Source organism: Mirounga leonina, unplaced genomic scaffold, assembly GCF_011800145.1.
Source record: "Mirounga leonina isolate KUSES-001 unplaced genomic scaffold, KU_Mleo_1.0 Mir_173, whole genome shotgun sequence".
Taxonomy (NCBI): Eukaryota; Metazoa; Chordata; class Mammalia; order Carnivora; family Phocidae; genus Mirounga; species Mirounga leonina.
The window spans coordinates 7,834,861-7,857,882 of NW_023270447.1; the positions used below are offsets into that span (position 1 = coordinate 7,834,861).

The 23,022-nt window shown below is 36.3% G+C and overlaps 1 protein-coding gene across 2 annotated transcripts; it reads right to left on the bottom strand.

Moving 5' to 3' along the window:
• Positions 1 to 203: 203 nt before the first annotated feature.
• Positions 204 to 22,710, bottom strand: AMY2B (amylase alpha 2B). 2 transcript variants are annotated; one of them, XM_035017900.1, is made up of 11 exons: positions 22,624 to 22,710; positions 14,304 to 14,515; positions 13,836 to 13,982; positions 12,786 to 12,983; positions 11,923 to 12,153; positions 11,027 to 11,160; positions 3,904 to 4,026; positions 3,692 to 3,791; positions 2,203 to 2,321; positions 1,971 to 2,096; positions 204 to 458 (listed from the first exon to the last, which is right to left on the bottom strand). In XM_035017900.1, the coding sequence occupies exons 1-11, from the start codon at positions 22,646 to 22,648 to the stop codon at positions 269 to 271; spliced, it is 1,605 nt and encodes a 534-aa protein (XP_034873791.1). In that variant the 5' UTR covers positions 22,649 to 22,710; the 3' UTR covers positions 204 to 268. The 2 variants fall into 2 exon arrangements, with proteins under 2 accessions (XP_034873791.1, XP_034873792.1); XM_035017901.1 differs by lacking the exon at positions 22,624 to 22,710 and adding an exon at positions 16,710 to 16,751 and having other exon boundaries at positions 223 to 458.
• Between the last annotated feature and the right edge of the window lie 312 nt (positions 22,711 to 23,022).

The window sequence follows — 23,022 nt, forward strand, 5'->3', positions numbered from 1 at the left end:
ATTTGTTAAGATGCCTCTCTGAATTCTTAGAAATTCCTTTGACAAGTCATCATGAGCCTTCTAAAATATAACATGGTGTTAATTGTAGCTATCTTGAAATTATGTAATTATATGTGATTTTTATGCTTTTCTGAGTTTTTTCAAGTTGATCACTTAAAGCTTTTACCAAAAATTAATGAATTGTAAGAATACACACACACACACACACACATGAAAAGAAATGCACTTGGTTATTTCTCTGTGTATGTGTATTTATTTATTTCAAATTTTATAATTTAGATTCAGCATGAATTGCAATAAACGGATCTTCAGCAGAGTTACTAATGGAAAAATGAGCATTTCCATCCCCAGAAACAGAGATTTGAATTCCTGTACAGTGGCCATTAATTTTATCTCCAGAAATAACATCACAATATGTGCCAGCAGGAAGACCAGTTTGCAAAGTTAAAGATAATGTCCTGAAAATAAAATTTAAGTTGAATTCAGCACAATAAAAAGCAAGAATTCAGACTATCTCTAAAAGCTTAGCTTTGTGCCAAGACCTCTCCAGTAGATGTGAACAGTTTTCCAGGACTAAAAATAATCTTACAGAAGACTTAGCAATTTCCTAGTCAGCAGTGAGTATTAACACAAAATTACGGTTGAGGAATATCAGTAAAGATTTGAGTGACTTGTCATCCTTAGATAAAAGTACTTCCTTTGGTAAACATAAATATTTTAAAATTTTCCCCATCTAAACGTAAGCAAATACTAATTATTTTCAATAATTTAAATTTGGTTATTTCTGCAAAGATCTTTTTCACAAGAGGAGAAAATGAATTTGGGCTGGAAATAAAAATAATCTAGCATTTTATGAAGAGGTATATGGTTTTAAATATAAAGCTGTCTCCTAAATTTATCTTGCTTCTCCCATCCAAAAGACAGAAATTAAAGGATTAGCCATAGCTTCTTTTGGTGGCAAGAAAGAGATATATTTGATTTATCTTTTTGTCAGTAAAATATAATATAGGATAAAATGAGCTAAGCATGAGTGAAAGTTGGCCTTGGAACGGAGACATTTCAACTGTTTGCAAAGACATCTTCTAAGTCATAGTTCTATATATTAGGGAATCAATATACTAGAGGCAGAGGATGTAAGTATAACCAGTGAAGGTAAGAAGAAGTCTCAGAACTAAAACTTGAAAATCTCCTGAGGTGAATCACTGACCAACCATAAGATACAAGTTCTTTATACAGATGCTTTAAAAAATATATTATTTGTCAGAGGGACAGGGAAGTGAAAAAAGAAGACAAAACAAACAGATACAAGAATACTGAAAAAAAAAAAAAAAGAGCTAAAAAGAGGTACTTCAGTACTGAGGCAATATTTTTCCATTATTTAAAAAGGGAAGGGGGGCTATAAGACAGTTCTTCTAGTGATTTCACAACCTTTATATTAACTACTTTGTGTATTTTGTGTGGGGTGTATATGTGAGCATATATGTGTGCCTCATACCTGCACATGAAATGCAAGGATGCACATAACATAACTCTACTTAGAACAGAAAGCCCTTATAAAGAAGAGATCAGAAGAATAAAGCCATCATCATTTTTCTTCTGATTTCTGTGGTTTCTTTTTTTTTTTAAAGATTTATTTATTTATTTATTTATTTATTTATTTATTTATTTATTTGAGAGAGAGAATGAGATAGAGAGAGCATGAGAGGGGGGAGGGTCAGAGGGAGAAGCAGACTCCCTGCTGAGCAGAGAGCCCGATGTGGGACTCGATCCCGGGACTCCAGGATCATGACCTGAGCCGAAGGCAGTCGCCCAACCAACTGAGCCACCCAGGCGCCCCTGATTTCTGTGGTTTCTTAATCCATTGACTAAAGGATTTTTCAGATACAAAAAAAGTAAATGTACAAGAAGAGAAAGTGGTAAACCAAGAACATATTAGTATAAAATGTTATCTGTAATTGATATCTACTTACCAGTCATCATTGTTAAAGACAATGAATCCTCTGTTTCCTCTTCCAAAAGCTACTTGGTTGCTACCATTATCCCACCAGTTTGTAAAAGGTTGGCCATCAACTACATTACGGAACATAACCATGTTCCTAAAAATAAAATACCACATAAAATGCTGATGAATACATTAACAGTTTAAAATAAAATGTTAAGAATGTTTATGATTAGAGGATGTCTCTAAATAAGAATGCCCACCTTATCTGACGCCATCGATGTTCACAGACCCAATCATTACCACAAGTAGTGTCTGGATTAATAGTAACTTCTTTAATTACCCCATTATCATTTGGTGGCCCAATCCAATTATTAACATCCTTAAGTAAAGAGAAAAAAAGAAAAAAACTGAAAAAGCTCCAATTTTTAACATTTCATGTATTTGTCTCTTTTCTCTCCAGTACACCAAACCCAGTCTGTCATGTGTCTCTGCATTGTCTTCATTTAGAATCTAACTCCCTCAGTATTTTTAAAGCCTTTTACCAAGTCCTCACCATTTTCTCCCCAATTTTTCATTCTCTAGTGCCATATTTTGAAGGTAGGATTTTTTTGCCCTTTCCATTTTCTTTCCAAGGAATTGCCATGGAATTCTTAATATCACTGTCAGTAGTGCAATGATATTGAAATGGCAAGGACTTCAGTGTCAGCAACAGCAGAATGGAAACAAAGATTGTATTACTATTAGTTAAGAAAGCTTAGTTAATATACATATCTTCTCTGTGCCTAATTTTCTTCTTCTGTGGGGATATTGCTTAGTTGCTATAAAAATTAAATAATGTATGTGAAAATGCCTTGAATATGATAATTGCTAAATAAGTATTCATTTCTCTCATTCTTCCTTCTGGATAAATGTGCTAATCAATACATCACAATATTCTTTACTAAACTGATCAAAGTTTTAATTTTGTGCTTTTCTGATTGGCACTTTTAACAATAGTCATAGAAAAAAAAAAAAAAAAAAGGAAGAAACCAGGTAAATATCAGCCTGGTTTGTAGTGAAGTGTTTTTTACTTTAGGTATGAAGTTGCTGTACAATGATGCATCTGAAATCTTCAGTTTAAAAAAAAAAAAAAAACTTTCCACTAACTTTGCAAATACATTCATAATTTTATTTCTCAGTTTCTTTTTAAAATTGCTACTCAATACCCCATACATTACCCCAAATATTTTTCTCATCTTTCCCTTTCCCAAATAGTCTGCAAGTTTCTCTTCTCTAATACATATATTTTCCTTTCACTTATAAGATACTTTCCCTATTTAACCCCAGTTCAACTGAATAGTTTCTTTGCATTCCATACAACTTCTTTTCCAAAGTATTTAAAAAAATATATTGTTCATATTATGGGCAGGTGCTATTTTAAGTTCTTTAAAACTGTTAACTTCTCCTTATATCAACCCCATGAAGTAGGCACTTAGGAAAAGTACATATTTTACTTACTATATCCTTATTTTTAAGTTCTTCTTTGGGGTGAGGGTGTGTTTGTCATATTTCTGATATAGCTTGCATATTCTGACAACAGAAACCATGAATTTTAATTCTTAATATCTACTGCTTTACTAAAAGTGTCCTATATCAGGTTTACACTTCAATATTTGATAAATAGTAAATATACTAGCATCATGTACAATCACAACAAAACTGCCTTCCCTTCCTTGAGAAAAATATATTTTGGATAACACCAAAACTTACTTGTCCATTTACAAAATGTCTTGGCCAACGGAAGCTTGACATTACTCGTGTAAATCCATATGGATGAGCAAGCATAAATCCAACTCCCATTTTGTACAGTCTGAAGGTTAAAAAATGATATCAGCAGAGAAGAAAACAGTATTTTTAGCGCCATTAAAAGGTAGGTAAAAAAAAAAAAAAAAAAACGGGGTGGAGGGGTCTTTATTTCCTACCTAGAGTCCCAGAATGTAAGAATAGATGCTCCTCCAGCTCCATGACCTCGCTGATTGTCATGGTTATCCACAAAGACAAGTGCTCTATCAGAAGGCATGAAACCCCATGCTTCTCCCCAGTTCCTATTAAAACACATATACACACACAAACATATGTATTCTTTTGCAATAGCTTTAGGGTAACCTAAAGGTGTATTTCTTTTGGTATGGCAGGCCTAAATGAAATTCTCTAATTAAAATGATTATTCTCTAGGAGTTTTTAAAAAATATATACAAACTATATATAGATATATTATACATTCTTTGTATGTATATATGTATGAATTACTTATATTACATTCATGTTACAGTTATACGATTTTCGTTATAAAAAAGTCATTTTAGAGATTTCACTACATTATAATTTAGATAAAACTTCAGAATGATCGGAGGGGGGAAAGATGGCGGAGGAGTAGGCGACCCGTTTCAACTGGTCCCCTGAATTGAGCTGGATATCTACCAGACCACCCTGAGCACCCACGAAACCAGCCTGAGATGGAAGAAGATCCGGATCTCTATAAACAGAATATCGCAGGTGGTTGGTTTCGAGGTATGAAGCAGAGAGCCGCGATTCTGCGGGCAGATATTGGAGCATAAACGACAGCGGGAGGGCGCCTGGCCATGGGGATCCTACACCGCCGATGAGTGACAGCCTCGCACGCTGCAAACGGGCACAGACTCGCAGACCGGTAGCGGCGGGGAAAGGACTTTAGGGCAGCCCCCGGGGTGGAAACCTGGAGCAGCAGGGTCGCACCTGCGAACTGCAGCCCCTGGGACGGAAACCCAGAGCGGCGGAGTCACGTGCGCGCGAACTGGGAGTGACTGGTGGTTTTAGAAGCACAAAGGGCAGAGACGTGCCCGGACCTGGAGGCAGGACTGGGGGCACTGAGAAGGGGCGCACGACCCAGGACTCTGCAATTTATAGCAGCACGGACAAAAACAGAGACAGTGTGGCCTGGAGAACTAACTGAAGAACAGACTGCGATCTCTCTGCTCTGAGGCAGAGGGTTGGAAACGGTCTGTTCTGCTCTGACTTGTGAAAGAGACGTGGAAACTGCCAGGTAACGGCGCCAGAGAACAAAAGCCCCCAAAATTGATTCCCACTGAGCCCATCCCCCGCCACAGGGGTGCAGGGCAACTCCGCCCAAACAGGGTTGCCTGAGTAACAGCGCGGCAGGCCCCTCCTGCAGAAGACAGGCTGGGAAAACAAGAGGCCAGCAACCCTAAGGTCCCAAGAAAACAGGTGCATCTTGCTTCGGTTCTGGTCAATAATTTGGACTCTATACATTCCCTCAAACACCCATCAACAGAATGACTAGCAGGAGGAGCCCCCAAAACAGAAAAGACTCAGAGATTATGACTTATGCTGCAGATTTACAAATGGATACAGATATAACCAAGATGTCGGAGATGGAATTCAGACCAGCAATTGTGAAGACAATGGCTAGAATGGAGAAATCAATTAATGGCAACATAGAGTCTCTAAGGGCAGAAATAAAAGGTGAATTGGCAGAATGTAAAAATGCTATCAATGAGATCCAATCCAATCTAGGTAATCTAACAGCTAGGTAAGTGAGGCAGAAGAACGAATAAGCGACCTGGAAGACAATATAATAGATAAAAAGGGAAAAGAGGAGGCCAGGGAAAAACAACTCAGAATCCATGAAAATAGAGAAATAAGTGACACCATGAAGCATTCCAATGTCAGAATAATTGGAATCCCGGAGGGAGTGGAGAGAGAGAGAGGACTAGAAAATGTATTTGAGCAAATCGTAGCTGAGAACTTCCCTAATGGGGGGAATGAAACAAACATTTGAGTCCTAGAGGCAAAGAGGACCCCTCCTAAGATCAAGGAAAACAAGCCAACACCCCGGCATGTAATAGTAAAACTTGCAAATCTTAGAACCAAGGACACCATCTTAAGGGCAGTTAGGGGGAAGAGATTCCTTACGTACAGAGGGAGGAACATCAGAATAACATCAGACCTATCCACAGAGACCTTGCAAGCCAGAGAGGCCTGGCAAGACATATTCAGGGTACTAAATGAGAAGAACATGCAGCCAAGAATACTTTATCCAGCAAGGCTTTCATTTAGAATGGATGGAGAGATGCAGAGCTTCCACGACCGGCAGAAGCTGAAAGAATATGTGACCACTAAGCCGGACCTGCAAGAAATATTAAGGGGGGTTCTATAAAAGGAGAAAGACCCCAAGAGTGATATACAAAAGAAATTTACAGGGACAATCTATAAAAACAACGTCTTCACAGGCAACATGATGACAATTAATTCATATCTTTCAATAGTCACTCTCAACATGAATGGCCTAAACACTCCCATAAAATGGCACAGGGTTGCAGATTGGATAAAAAGACAGGACACATCCCTATGCTGCCTACAAGAGACTCATTTTGAACCTAAAGATACATCCAGACTGAAAGTGAAGGGATGGGGATCCATCTTTCATGCCAGCGGACCTCAAAAGAAAGCTGGGGTAGCAATTCTTATATCAGACAAATTAGATTTTAAACTGAAGTCTGTAATAAGAGACACAGAAGGACACTATATCATTCTTAAAGGGTCTATCCAACAAGAAGATCTAACAATTGTAAATATCTATTCCCCCAACATGGGAGCAGACATCTACATAAGCCAACTCTTAACCAAAATAAAGAGTCATATTGATAACAATACGTTAATTGTAGGAGACCTCAATACTCCACTCTCAGCAATGGACAGATCATCTAAGCAGAAAATCAACAAGGAAACAAGAGCTTTGAATGATACATTGGACCAGATGGACCGCATAGATATTTACAGAACATTCCACCCTAAAACAACAGAATACTCATTCTTCTCAAGCGCACATGGAACTTTCTCCAGAATAGACCATATACTAGGTCACAAATCAGGTCTCAACCAATACCAAAAGATTGAGATTATTCCTTGCATATTCTCAGACCACAGTGCTCTAAAACTGGAACTCAATCACAAGAAAAAATTTGGCAGAAATTCAAACACTTGGAAGCTAAAGACCACTCTGCTCAAGAATGTTTGTGTCAACCAAGAAATCAAAGAACTTAAACAATCCATGGAAATCAATGAGAATGAAAACACATCGGTCCAAAACCTATGGGATACTGCAAAGGCGGTCCTAAGGGGGAAATTCATAGCCATCCAAGCCTCACTTGAAAAAATAGGAAAAATCCCGGATTCACTAACTCAACACCTTAAAGAACTAGAGAAAAAGCAATAAATGACGCCTAAGCCACGCATTAGAAGAGAAATAATTAAGATTAGAGTAGAAATCAATGAATTAGAAACCAGAAACACAGTAGATCAGATCAACGAAACTAGAAGCTGGTTTTTTGAAAGAATTAATAAGATCAATAAACCACTGGCCAGACTTATACAAAAGAAAAGAGAAAGGACCCAAATTAATAAAATTACGAATGAAAGGGGAGAGATCATGACTAACACCAAGGAAATAGAAACAATTATTAGAAATTATTATCAACAACTATAGGCCAATAAACTGAGCAATCTGGATGAAATGGAGGCCTTCCTGGAAACCTATAAGCTGCCAAGACTGAAACAGGAAGAAATTGACATCCTGAATAGACCAATAACCAGTAACGAGATTGAAGCAGTGATCAAAAACCTCCCAAAAAACAAGAGTCCAGGGTCTGATGGATTCCCTGGGGAATTCTACCAAACATTCAAGGAAGAAATAATACCTATTCTACTGAAGCTGTTTCAAAAAATAGAAACAGAAGGAAAATTTCCAAACTCATTCTATGAGGCCAGCATTACCTTAATCCTCAACCCAGGCAAAGACCCCATCAAAAAGGAGAATTTCAGACTGATATCCCTGATGAATATGGATTCCAAAATCCTCAAGAAAATCCTAGCTAATAGGATCCAACAATACATTAAAAGGATCATCCACCACAACCAAGTGGGATTTATCGCCGGGATGCAAGGGTGGTTCAACATTTGCAAATCGATCAATGTGATAGAACACATTAATAAGAGGAGGGAGAAGAACCATATAGTCCTCTCCAATGGTGCAGAAAAGCATTTGACAAAATACAACATCCTTTCCTGACTAAAACTCTCCAGAGTATAGGGATAGAGGGAACATTCCTCAAGCTCATAAAATCCATCTATGAAAAACCCACAGCGAATATCATCCTCAATGGGGAAAAGCTGAGAGCCTTTCCCTCAAGATCAGGAACATGTCAAGGGTGCCCACTCTCACCACTGTTGTTCAACATAGTACTAGAAGTCCTAGAAACAGCAATCAGACAACAAAAAGAAATAAAAGGTATTCAAATTGGCAGAGAAGTCGAACTCTCTCTTTTCGCAGACGACGTGATACTTTATGTGGAAAACCCAAAAGACTCCACCCCCAAATTACTAGAACTCATACAGCAATTCAGTAATGTGGCAGGATACAAAATCAATGCACAGAAATCAGTTGCTTTCTTATACACTAACAACACAACTGTAGAAAGAGAAATTAGAGAAACGATTCCATTTACAATAGCACCAAGAACCATAAGATACCTCGGAATTAACCTAACCAAAGAGGTAAAGAATCTATACTCTAGGAACTACAAAACACTCATGAAAGAAATTGAAGAAGACACAAAAAGATGGAAAAATATTCCATGCTCATGGATCGGAAGAATAAACATTGTTAAAATGTCTATGCTGCCCAGAGCAATCTATACCTTCAATGCCATCCCGATCAAAATTCCAATGACATTTTTCAAAGTGCTGGAACAAACAATCCTAAAATTTGTATGGAATCAGAAAAGACCCCGAATCGCCAAGGAAATGCTGAAAAAGAAAAACAAAGCTGAGGGCATCACGTTGCCCGATTTCAAGCTATATTACAAAGCTGTGATCACCAAGATGGCATGGTACTGGCACAAAAACAGACATATAGAGCAATGGAACAGAATAGAGAACCCAGATATGGACCCTCAACTCTATGGTCAAATAATCTTTGACAAAGCAGGAAAAAACATGCAATGGAAAAAAGACAGTCTCTTCAATAAATGGTGCTGGGAAAATTGGACAGCCACATGCAGAAGAATGAAACTCGACCATTCTCTAACACCATTCACAAAGATAAACTCAAAGTGGATGAAAGACCTCAATGTGAGACAGAATTCCATCAAAATCCTAGAGGAGAACATAGGCAGTAAGCTCTTTGACATCGGCCACAGTGACTTCTTTCAAGACACATCTCCAAAAGCTAGTGAAACAAAAGCAAAAATGAACTTTTGGGACTTCATCAAGATAAAAAGGTTCTGCACAGCAAAGGAAACAGTCAACAAAACAAAGAGGCAACCCACAGAATGGGAGAAGATATTTGCAAATGACACTACAGATAAAGGGCTGGTATCCAAAATCTATAAAGGACTTCTCAAACTCAACACCCAGAAAACAAATAATCAAGTCAAAAAGTGGGCAGAAGATATGAAAAGACACTTCTCCGAAGAAGACATACAAATGGCTAACAGACACATGAAAAAATGTTCATCATCATTAGCCATCAGGGAAATCCAAATCAAAATCACACTGAGATACCACCTTACACCAGTTAGAATGGCCAAAATGGACAGGGCAAGAAACAACAAATGTTGGCGGGGATGTGGAGAAAGGGGAACCCTCTTACACTGATGGTGGGAATGCAAGTTGGTACAGCCACTTTGGAAAACAGTGTGGAGGTGCCTGAAAAATTTAAAAATAGAGCTACCCTATGACCCAGCAATTGCACTCTGGGTATTTACCCCAAAGACACAGATGTAGTGAAAAAAAGGGCCATATGCACCCCAATGATCATAAGCAGCAATGTCCACAATAGCCAAACTGTGGAAAGAGCCGAGATGCCCTTCAACAGATGAATGGATAAAGAAGATGTGGTCTATATATACAATGGCATATTACTCAGCCATCAGAAAAGATGAATACCCAACTTTTACATCAACATGGATGGGACTGGAGGAGATTATGCTAAGTGAAATAAGTCAAGCAGGGCGCCTGGGTGGCTCAGTTGGTTAAGCAACTGCCTTCGGCTCAGGTCATGATCCTGGAGTCCCGGGATCGAGTCCCGCATTGGGTTCCCTGCTCGGCAGGGAGTCTGCTTCTCCCTCTCCCACTCCCCCTTTGTGTTCCCTCTCTCGCTGTGTCTTTCTCTGTCAAATAAATAAATAAAATCTTTAAAAAAAAAAAAAGAAAGAAGTCAAGCAGAGAAAGTCAATTATCATATGGTTTCACTTATTTGTGGAACATAAGGAATAACATGGAGGACATTAGGGGAAGGAAGGGAAAAATGCGGGGGGGGGGAATTGGAGGGAGAGATGAACCATGAGAGACTATGGACTCTGAGAAACAAACAGGGTTTTAGAGGGGAGGGGGAGGGGGGATTGGTTAGCCCAGTGATGGGTATTAAGGAGGGCACGTACTGCATGGAGCACTGGGTGTTATACGAAAACAATGGATCGTGGATCACCACATCAAAAACTAATGATGTATTGTATGGTGACATAACATAATAAAATTAAAAAAAAAACACTTCAGAATGATCAATATCCATATGATATCATACGGGATGGAAAACTGGGTTAAAAGTAGGTTTCAATCTTGGTTTGTATTAATATGAATATTCTAATATTTGAAAATAATTGATGATAATATATGTAAACTATTTGATGTAAGATATGTAAATAAATATAAGTAAATTAAAAATAGCCATGTAGTAAGTACTTCATAAATGATACAATCATTTTACTAATAATGTGGCCTTCACATATTATATTCAAACATTAGTCAAATCTTGTATAGTTATATAATACATAAAGTCTCTATGGTGTGTTTTGGGTTTCTCAATATCCTCACGATTGACATTCTTAATAATAAAGATGATAAATTGGAATTTGAGGAACTGTAACCCTTATTACCAGTAACTGAATCCTTAAAAGTTCTAAATAAGTTCCTAAGATAACTCAGATTGGTATAATAAGACTAATGCATCTGTGAAATAATTTAAAAGACAAATCATATTTCATTTACTTTAAGTAGGCCATCTTCTCTCCATTCCACTTGCGCAGAACTGTACCTAGTTTTGCACCATACTTGAATTCTGTCACACGGCCATTTCCAAAGTACTCGTTGCTTTTAATTGGCTCACCGCCCAGATCGATTACCTAGTAAAAATATAGGGAAAATATCATTTTAAATAAGAACTTTAGAGGCTTTTAACCAGCAAGTTAACATTATACAGAAAATGGCTTGAAACTATTTATATTATTTGAAATACCTCAAATGGTTTTCCTTAAAGGAAGATTCTTTTTTTGTGCTAAATTATATGCTACAATATTAAAAATAACACGATAACAAGGTGATCTGTTGTCCTGCGAGAATGTTGACCTAACTTTAGTCTTGCACATAAATGATAATAACGATGGCTTGCATTTCTATAGCACTTGATATCTGGTTCACAACATTTCTAAGTGCTTGACAAATATTAACTCATTAATATTTAGACAAAGACATAACTATTATCATCATCCTTTTTATTCATATAAAAAAAAATGTTGCCTAGACAGGTTAATCAGTTTGCCTGTGTGAACACAGCTAATAGTGCTATAGCCAGGATTTAAACTCTGATAGATGACTGGCTCAAGAAAACCACTATAATATTATCTGTCTTGGGGAGATGGCAAATGACACAGATGTTTGCAGCCTAAATAAATCCTCTGCACTTCCATAAAATCTCTTGTGATAAAGAGTTAGATGTTAGATACTGTCTCAACAAAAGAGGGTTCATGAAAACTCTTCTATATAAATGATTCAGCCCTTAAACAACAGAAATTGTTTTAATTAAATCTATCACTTATTTTCTAATGAATTATATGATATTATTTCATATACACATGAAATATAGATACATATATGAATTAATATACCTCCTGGTAAATGAAAGGTTTACTTCCTTCAGAGAACCACTTTGTATTTAGATTATGCAGTTTATCCAAAACTGCCTTTATGTCTCCAGGCCACATGTGCTTAGAAGCATCAATTCTGAACCCTGCTACACCAATGTCAATGAGGTGGTTCAGATATTCAGCAACCGTGGAACGCACATAATCTTTCTCCAGTGCAAGATCAAGAAGACCAACCAGACGACAATCTCTGACCTATTGCGGTAAAAAATTTGTGATTGATACACAAAACATTGCTTTTACCTGAGAATCCATTTGATTATGCATTCATCTATTCATTCACAGATATTTCTGTAGTGTCTTCTTTGCATTGGGAACTGGAGATACTGACATTCTAGTATGGACATACCTCGGAAATATTTTCTAGTATAAAAACGGAGTATGTAAGAAATAAAGTAGATGAGCTTTTCTGACTGGGACAAATTAAATTGGGAAAAATGTTTTAAATATTGATTTGCGTTTCTTATTTTTAAATAGTCAGAGTTGGAATCCTATTTTCCTAAGGAATCCAGGCCAGTATTTAAAATGAAGATCGGGGCACCTGGGTGGCTCAGTCAGTTAAGTGTCTGCCTTCCGGCTCAGGTCATGATCCCAGGGTCCTGGGATCCAGCCCTGCATAGCATCAGGCTCCCTGCTCAGCAGAAAGCCTGCTTCTCCCTCTCCCACTCCCCCTGCTTGCGTTCCCTCTCTTGCTGTGTCTCTCTCTGTCAAATAAATAAATAAAATCTTTAAAAATAAATAAAATGAAGATCAATAAACTACATGTAGATGATTAAAGGCACAGATAGCTCTTTATTCAGATCACTGTGGTTTTTTTCTTTAATCACCTGATAAGGATCATTATAGCTCTCAATGTCTGCATTTCTAGTTCTACATTTACCATCATTAAAATCCCAACCAGAGAATGGGACTGCTGGAAAATTTCTATTTCCAGGGTCGAAGTAACTTCCACAAGTACTGCTGGTTCCCGCACTCACACTATTCCCACACATATGATTAATTACAGCATCCGCATAAATATGGACCTGAAAAACAAAGTTTCTATTTCAGTTTGACTTACAGAGAGGTAGAAATCTATAGTATTATTGACTAAAGTTTTTGGTATGTTAATCACACTCCAAAATAGGTCTTTGTTATTTTTTAGCTTATCTTCTTAGTAAACCAAAAGTCAAGCGTGAAGGGAAACCATTGTGAACTGAATACCAATCTGCATTCTACTGTCTTGGTAAAATACTTACGTATATGATAAACTAATAAACTATAGAACTAAAACTACCATAACTATGAAAAAATGCAAACAGCCTTTTTTTGGGGGGTGAGGGGAAGTAAGAATCAGCTGAGACAGGAGAGAGTAGTGGTCTTTGAAATTTCCACGCATCATCCTAAGAAAGAAGCAGCTAGCCTCTATTATCTACCAAGCATCTGAAGGTAAATATTGTCTCTCATGCTCCTCATCAAAAAGAATATAATTATTTACCATCAAAAACCCCGTGGGAAAGAAGACCCAGAAATTATAGGTAAAAATACAAGTTACATAAAAATTACAGCAAATATTGCAACTGGAATTTCCAATTCCCCACAAATGTGTATGGGATTCCCCAGAAAATGTGTATAGTTATAGGGCTAAAAGCTGATACTTGCTTTATAAGTAAGTTTGGCTTTAAACTTTGACTTAAATTTCTTTAGTAGACAAAGAGCACATATACAAAAATTTATAAAAGCTGAACATAAGGTAATAATTAAGTTTTAGCTATAGCTTAAATGTAAAGTAAAATAAAAAATAAATATGGAAAAATTTCTGCTCAAAAGGAACAGGAGAGAGGAGAGAGAAATTATTTTTCTAAATATTTTTTTAAAGGAAACTTTAATTCACTTACACCAACGTTGTTACATCTAGTCACCATGTCTTTGAATTCATCTTCATTTCCTGATCTTGTGCATATCTTGTAGCTAATTGGTTGGTATCTTTCCCACCAAGGTCTTGAAGGGTTATGAATCACAACATTTTCATTGGGTGGAGAGATCTATAAATAAAAAAATCATAATAAGTATCAAATTATGGGTTACTTTATATCATTGGATACTCTCAAAACTAATCAATAATCTAAAATAATTTCTGAATCTTTGCATATATAGTTACATTTTTAACAACCACATGAAAATATTAACAGTATATTGGAAATGTCCTGCTTAAGAAAGATTATATCAGAAACAAAACATAAAGTTGCCAACAATACTAAACTTTTTTCTTTCTCAGTAAAATGTTCCAGCTTCACAGATACAGATCATAATACCATTTACTATAAGCATAGAAAACTGCAATTTATACTATGAACAATACCCACCTGAACCCCTCCAAATCCTTTTGGAGCTAGGTATTGCTCACATTCAAGAGCAATGTCATTCCAGCGCCACTCAAACAGATGAACAATAGATGTCCGTCCAGATTTGGTGTTTGGGGCATACTGAGCCCAGCAGAACCCAATGATTGAAAGCAATAGAAAGAACTTCATTTTGCTTTTAAGTTGCCAGCATTCTTTCCGGCAACTATTTATTCCTGTAAGAAACATATTTTACTAAGTAAATGTTAACATGAATAAATACATAGAGCATAAAGTGTTTATTCATAATCAGAAAATGATTATCAATAATAATATTAACAGGTGAAGAATATCTATAAACAACCTGCCAGGAAAACAATCTAAATGACCTTTTAGACCTTAATGTTTTCCTTATTGAGGGAATATTAACCTTTTTAAACATCTGGCAGTTTATATGTAAAGAATCCTTAATCATGTATTATTTAATTAGGATTAGGTTTTATTTCTGAAGTCCTTCACTAACAGAAGGAAAATCACAATGAAAGCCAACTGAACTTAGAGTCAGAACATTGCCTTAACTATCTATTTGCAAAAATTATAGTGTTTCAATTTCAAAAAGAAATAGGATATTCAATTCAGTTCTGTTTTTACACCACCAACCCTAATTTTTAGTTATTTAAATTTCTGCATTAACATTTAAGAAATTATTTGGAAGGTGAATGCCCATGAATTGAGGAAACAGACCTTTCCCCACATCCATCAAATCATGTGCTTAATGCAATGGCTATAGCAGTAGAATGTTTGGTTTTTTCTCCTTTTAGCTAAATATCTCTTATACCTAATAGGACACTACAGTCATGAATTCAATCCCATTTTCTCCTTAATGTAAGTAAAAACCTATAAAAGACAATAGTCCAGGTGGGGAAAACTTAATCCATTAATCCAACAAGCATTAACTGAATACTGCTTTTTGCTTAAGCATGTGGATGATACTCAAGATACAGTGATGAATAAGACAGGATTCTTATTCTCAAAGAACTTGCATTCTACTGTGAAGAAAACATATGAATGCCCAACATCACTCACCATCAGGGAAATACAAATCGAAACTATAATGAGCGATATATTACCTCACACCTGTCAGAATGGCTAAAATTAACAACACAAGAAACAACAGGTGTTGGCAAAGAGGTGGAGAAAGGGGAACCCTCTTACACTGTTGGTGGGAATAAAAATAGGAGCACTGCGTATTATACGCAAACAATGAATCATGGAACACTACATCAAAAACTAATGATGTAATATATGGTGGTTAACATAACATAATAAAAAAAAAAAAAAAACAGGTGCAACTACTATGGGAAAACAGTATGGAATTCCTCAAAAAGTTAAAAAAAGAACTACCTTATGATCCAGCAATTGCACTACTAGGTATTTACCCAAAGGATAAAAAATACAGATTCAAAGGGGTACATGAACCCCTATGTTGATAGCATTATCAACAATAGCCAAACTATGGGAAAAGCCCAAATGTCCATCAACTGATGAATGGATAAAGAAGTAGTGTGTGTATATATATGTGTGTGTGTGTGTGTATTTATTTATTTATTTATTTATTTATTTATTTATAATGGAATATTAACCATAAAAAAGAATGAAATCTTGCCATTTGCAACAATGTGGATGGAACTAGAATGTATTATGTTAAGTGAAATAAGTCAAGCAGAGAAAGACAATTATCATATGGATTCACTCCTTTGTGGAACATGAGGAATAGTGCAGAGGACCATAGGGGAAGGGAGGGAAAACTGAATGGAAAAAATTAGAGAGGGAGAAAAACCATGAGAGACTCCAGACTCTGGGAAACAAACTTAGGGTTACAGAGGGGAGGGGAGTAGGGTAATGGGGTAACCGGGTGATGGGTATTAAGGAGGGCACATGTTGTGATGAGCACTGGGTGTTATACACAACTAATGAATCGTTGAACACTACATCAAAAACTAATGATGTACTATATGTTGGCTAACTGAACATAATTTAAAAAAGGAAAAATAAAATAAGATAAAAACAGAAAGGGAGGCAAACCATAAGGGACTGTATAGGTAATAGAACAAACTGAGAGTCGCTGGAGGGGAATTGGGTGGGGGATGGGCTAAATGGTTGATGGGTATTAAAGAGAACACTTGTTAGGATGAGCACTGGGTGTTATATGTAAGTGATGAATCACTAAATTCTAATCCTGAAACCAATACTACAGTATATGTTAACTAACTTGAATTTAAAATTAAAAAAAATGAAATCTCGCCACTTGCAACAACATGGATGGACCTAGAGTTTATTATACTAAGCAAAGTAAGTCAGTCAGAGAAAGACAAATATCATATGATTTCACTCATATTTGGAATTTAAGAAATAAAACAGATGGGGTACCTGGGTGACTCAGTCGGTTAAGCATCTGCCTTCAGTCCAGGTCATGATCCCAGGCTGGGGATCGAGTCTCACATTGGGGGGGGTCCCTGCTCAGTGGGGAGTCTGCTTGTCCCTCTCCCTCTGCCACTCACTTCCGTTCACGCTCTCTCGCTCTGCAGTCTCTCAAATAAATAAAAATCCTTAAAAATAAAAAAATAATAAATTTTTTAAAAAAGAAATAAAACAGATGAACATATCGGGGGGAAGAGCAGAGAGGGAAACAAACTATAAAAGACTCTTAACAATAGAGAACAAAGTGAGGGTGGAGGGAGGGAGGTGGGTGTGGGATGTGCTAGATGGATGATGGGCATAAGGGAGAGTACTTTTTATGATGAGCACTGGGTGCTGTATGTAAGTGACAAACCACTTAATTCTACTCATGAAGCCAATATTGCACTATATGTTAACTAAAATTTATATAAAAATTTGGTAAAAGAAAAAGAAAGAAAAAAAAGGAAATATATGAGTAAATAATAATATAATAATAATAATAAAACAATTGAAGATATCAATAAGAACTAGTATGAATTAACATAATAAAATAGAAAGTGATCTAATCAAGGTATTTTAAACTGGATAGTCTGGAGGATTTCTCTGTGGAAATGATTTTCAGCTAGGATTTGAAGGATTAGAAGGAGCCAGTCATTTGAAGATGAGAGAAAGAGCAATCTAGAGGAAAGTACAACAGAAAAAGCCCACGGAAAGAAAAAACCCAAGTGACATTAAAAAAAAAATTAAAAATCAAAACAAAACAAAACAACAGTGTAGCTAAACAATGTGTAATAAAATGAAGGGTAAAATGGGAAGGGTAAAATGATATGAGGTCTATTAGGCCAGATCATGTAGGACCTTGTAGAATATAATGACAGAGCCTTTGAGTCTGTAAAAAGCAGAGCTAAGAAACTTTGGTATACTTTAAAAGGAAATCACTCTTGCTGCCATGAAGAAATTGGATTATGTCAAGACAACAGTAGAGGTGAGGAGATCAGTTAGACTTTTTTGGCAGTCTAGGAAAGAGGTGAGTGGCTCAGACTAAGGGCACTGACAGGATATGTTTCAGAGACAGAAAGGCAAAAGGTTTATGGATAGATTAGAGCTGAAGAATGAGGGACAGAGAAAAATTACAGAAAGGTATTTGGCGATATCATTCATTAAGATGAGAAAAAACAAGGAAGTACCTGTTTTAGGGAAGGGTTATGTAGAACACTTTGGTCCTTAACTATTCCTCTATCAACCCTAATGCTCTCCTTTGGTCCTTCTAACCCACCATGTAAACACAATTTGTCCTACTTTCTTAGCCAGTTCAAGTTGTTAAAACAAGATCATCATAGACTGGATGGCTTAAACAACAAATATTTATTTGTCATATATCTGGAGGCTGGGAAGCCTGAAATCAAAATGTCGGCAGTTCCAGGGTCTGGTGAGAGCCCCCTTCCAGGTTCACAGGTAGCCATTTTCTTCTGTATCTTTATATGGTGGAGAACAGAGAGAGCTCCAGTCTCTTTCTCTTCTTATAAGGAAACCGATCCCATCATGGGGCTCCACTCTCATGACTTCATCTAAACCCAATTACTTCTCAAAGACCCCACAGCCTTATACCATTGCACTGGGAGTTAGGGTTTCAACATGTAAATTTTGGGGGAAAGGAGATACAAACGTACAGGCCCTAACACTTATCCATTACCAAACTAAAATTCCCTCATATTTCACAAGGAATTTCATTGCTCCATGATTTTCCAAGTATTTTCCTTCTTTCTAGAATCACCGTCCAACATCCTTGGGTACTGAGTAACTATTCTTCCTTCCAGACGCAGTTGAAGCAACATCTTTTGAAGCTTATCCTGATATTCCCAGGCATAGTTAATAATTCCTCTGAATGAGAGCTTTTTAACTTATATGACATTAAGCTGTATTTGATTTATATTGTAAATACATTATAAATAACTTAGGATTTACATGTTCATCAGTCTGTTACCAAACTTCTTCTTTTTTTTTTTTTTTTTAAGATTTATTTATTTATTTGAGAGAGTGAGAATGAGAGAGAGTACATGAGAGGGGGGAGGGTCAGAGGGAGAAGCAGGCTCCTCGCTGAGCAGGGAGCCCGATGCAGGACTCGATCCCGGGACTCCAGGATCATGACCTGAGCCGAAGGCAGTTGCTTAACCAACTGAGCCACCCAGGCGCCCTGTTACCAAACTTCTTAAAAGTAGACTTCCTATCTAATATTCTTAGAAACTAGCAAAACAAAAAGCATAATGGCTTATGTGATCAATAAATTGTTGTAACATAAGACTCTAAATTCCAGGGATACCTGGGTGGCTCAGTCAGTTAAGCGTCTGCCTTTGTCATGATTCCAGGGTCCTGGGATCGAGTCCCACATTGGGCTCCTTCCTCAGCAGGGATCCGGCTTCTCCCTCTACCTTTGCCCCTCCGCCTGCTTGTCCTCTCTCTCTCTCTGTCAAAATAAATAAAGTCTTAAAAAAAAAAAAGACTCTAAATTCCAGGCACTGTACAAGACATTGGTGTAACTTGGGTTATGTCCTCAATGATTTTTCAAAGTAAACAAACACTCTCAGAAATTATGTGATACAATCTAATCTTTGTAAAACCTTTGTACACATGAAGGAACAAACCGAATAAATTGTCCAGGCTCATATGGTAAATAGAGCCAGTGATTTGATAATAGATCCTATGACAAACCAACATTCTCTGTATTATACCAATATTCATCATAGAGTTCTAGAGATGTAATGTCCAGTATGGTAGCCACAGGCAATATCTGGTGAATGAGATCCTGAAATATTAGTCTGAACATAGATGTGCTGTAAGTGTAAAATATACTCCAAATTGTGAAGAATTAGTATTAAAAATTAATGTAAAAATTAATTGTATGGCATTTATGTTGAAATAATATTTTGTGATGCATTAGGCTACATAAAATTTATTAACATTAATTTCCCCAGTTTCCTTTGACCTCTTTTTTTAAAAAAGATTTTATTTATTTCAGGCAGAGAGCGGGAGAGAGAGAGAAAGCCAGAGAGAGAGAGAAAGCATGCACAGGAGCAGGGGGAAGGGGCAGAGGGAAAAGCAGACTCCCCACTGAGCAGGGAGCCTGACACCGGGCTCAATCCCAGGACCTTGGGATCATGACTTGAGCCCAAGGCAGATGCTTAACTGACTGAGCCACCCAGGCACCAGAGAAATGTTTTCAAAAACAAATAGGAAGGAAAATTTGCAAGGAGGACAAGAGACTAACTGGATGTAGATGAATATTCGAATGAGAAAAAAGAGAGAAGACTGACTAGACAGTGGTTGATATAAGGCTGATGGTGATAAAGAGTTGAGAACTAGATAAGAGCATGGTTTGAACTTCATACTTAAGCTTCCAAATGTTAAGAAAATGACCTTAGGAGTTAGATAAACTACAGTCCAAATCCTGATCTTGTCATTTATTATGTGTGACCCTGGAAAATAATCTTTTTTTTTTTTTTTAAATAATCTCTTTTAAGTTTATGAACTAGAAAAAGTACTATGTACCTCATAAAGTTGTCATTATGATTGAGTGAATTAACACAAATAAAGCTGTTACCCCAGTGCATGATACATTAAAAACCCAATATATTTGGTCTCTGTAATGTTGTTATTACTGTTTTATTTTTATTGCTGGTACTATTCAAACTGCTCTAAACTTATGCTCTCTTTCCACTTCCACTTATAGTCACTTGGACACTCTCTCTTTCCATTCCACTCTTTCCAAATTCTAATAATACTTTCTACTCCCCCTCACACACAGGAATAGATAGTGATAAGAAGGAACTAGCAATGTTTTCCATCTGCTCTTTTTTCCACACTTTTTTTTTTCTTTTCCTCTCTTTTTGTTTTAACCTCTTCAGAGCTTCTAGATCACATGTTGATTTTGAAATAACTTCTCATCACTGCCTCATCAATTAACTCTGAAATGTTTTTAATAGTGTTTCACATGAATTTTAGGATGTTATTAAAATAACAGATAACTTGCAGACATAAGCTGAGAAATTTTACGAACATCACAACATAGGTGTATGTATACAATTATACAATCATCTTCTATCAAGGGTCAGTCATTGTCATAGATTTTCTCATTTAATCTTAATTTTCATCTCAATCAATCTAAAGAGATATAAACTCCATAGGAGAGGCATTAAAACAACTAAAGCAGGGCACCTGGGTGGCTCAGTCGGTTAAGCTTCTGCCTTCAGCTCAGGTCATGATCTCAGGGTCCTGGGATCAAGTCCCACATCGGGATCCCTGATCAGCGGGGAGAATGCTTCTCCCTCTCCCTCTGCCTGCTGCTCTCCTTGCCTGTACTCACTCTTTCCCTCTGTCAAATAAATAAATAAAATCCTTAAAAAAACAAACAAAAAAAAAACTAAAGCATATTTATATCTTTGAAGTAAAATCTGCAAACAAATCCTTGACATCTTTGATATCAATAACAAAACAAAAAAGGGGCACCTGGGTGGCTCGGTTAAGCATCTGCCTTCAGCTCAGATCATCAGGCTCTCTGTTCAGTGGGGAGCCTGCTTCTTCCTCTCCCTCAGTCCCTCCCCCCGGCTCGAGCTCTCTTTCTCTCAAATAAATAAATATTTTTTTAAAAAATAACGAAACAAAAAATAAGAACTTGAAATAGTTGTTATGTCTACTTTCCATTATGGATTTCCTAAAATTGTTCTCCTCAGAGAAGATATTCACAGTTATTAATACTAATATCAGTGCTCTATTGCCCACATCTCCTATTGCTTGGATTGTCTTACAAAGAGGAAATTTCCTTCTATTTTAAAGCTTTAAGGGCTACTACAGTATGTCAAATGAGTTGTATTGGGAGTTCTTTAAAAATATGAACTAGGACATTTGGTAAAAAGCAATCCTCTTTAAGAAGTATTTATATTTGAAGTGCCAATAAAACATATACAATGTTAAGAAGAAAAAAATACTATTAACTTAGACTTCTCCATAAGTTTGCTAGTTTCTGATGTTCTCAAGTATTTTTTTCCTCAATCAGTATTGAGATATTTGTTATTTATTTACTGTCCACAATATAAATGACATCATAGGGGAAAGGCTCTAGAATAAATCCAGGATTTCTCTTAATACATGAAATACCATAAATTTAGTGATTCAGCTTAAATGCTACTGAAATCATACCATGTCATAAATAGAATAAAGGAGCTCTATTAAAATGCTAGGCAAAAAGTAGTAGTAAAAAAAACTAGTATCTATTTCTATAGCTTTCTTCCTACTTATATAAATGCCAGTTACCTATATAAGTATTAGCTATGACAATGTTCTTTCCCCCTATCCTAAGCAGCCTCACATCTCAGGCAGATAGTAGTGTATTTCTTAACATGTAAATAAATTAACATTAACCAAGAAGAGACAAGTCATCTACTCTTGTCATTTGTAGTTATTAGCCTAGATACCTCATAGTTAAATATCTTTTAACAAGTTTTTTAATTAAAGTACCATTAAGCATTTCAATGGAAATACCTTAAATGTCACATCTATACTTATTTTGTCACTTTTATTTATCTCCAAGTGTTTTTTTTTTTTTCTCTCTATTTTCATAGTTTTCAATATTCTAGAGCTTCAGGTAGTATTATTACTACAGTATTTGGTCAAGTTAGTGGTTTGTCTTACTGAAAAAAGTGATAATTCCTCTAAATTTTACATTGAATCATGTACAAATTTCTCAAAACTGTCTCCCACAAGCTCTCTATCCCCACAAAAAAAAAAGAAAAGAAAAGAAAAGAAAAACAGGAAAATGAACCTGAGCTCAAGATAATAAATCACATGTGAAGGTTAGAGAAAAGAGGCAAATATACTCAAGTTTGCTTACCAGATTTCTTAAATGAGAGAAACATTTTTAGCTACAGCTCAGACACACTTCAAACAAAAGAGCACAAATAGTACATTTTGTGCCACTGGAAACTGAAACTTGAGTTGTCAACAAACCTAGAATAGATTGTGAAACTCTGAATAATATCAAGTCATATGACAGAAACCATTTATTTCAAGACAAAAAGTGGGGGGTAGGGACTACATGATACTCATAAAACATTAAAATAACTTACCACATCATTTCTTTAAATCAGCAAACTCAAATCCACATCAGTCTTTTCAATTATAAAATAACAAAAATCATGCAGTTCTTATTTTGCTTCTCTTCCCAGGGGGAAAAAAAAATGCTGAATTTAGGACTTCAGAGTCCTATTACAGCCTAATTCTCCGAACCTAA

Bases quoted from the DNA above. Each gene is read 5' to 3' on its own strand.
- AMY2B (XM_035017900.1), bottom strand. From the start codon at position 22,648: ATGTTTCTCTCATTTAAGAAATCTG. The intron at 12,984-13,835 runs GTAAGTGAATTA...TTTGTTTTTCAG, and splicing joins CTAGATGTAACAACGTTGGT to GTCCATATTTATGCGGATGC. The intron at 459-1,970 runs GTAAGTAGATAT...TTTTATTTTCAG, and splicing joins GTCTTTAACAATGATGACTG to GACATTATCTTTAACTTTGC.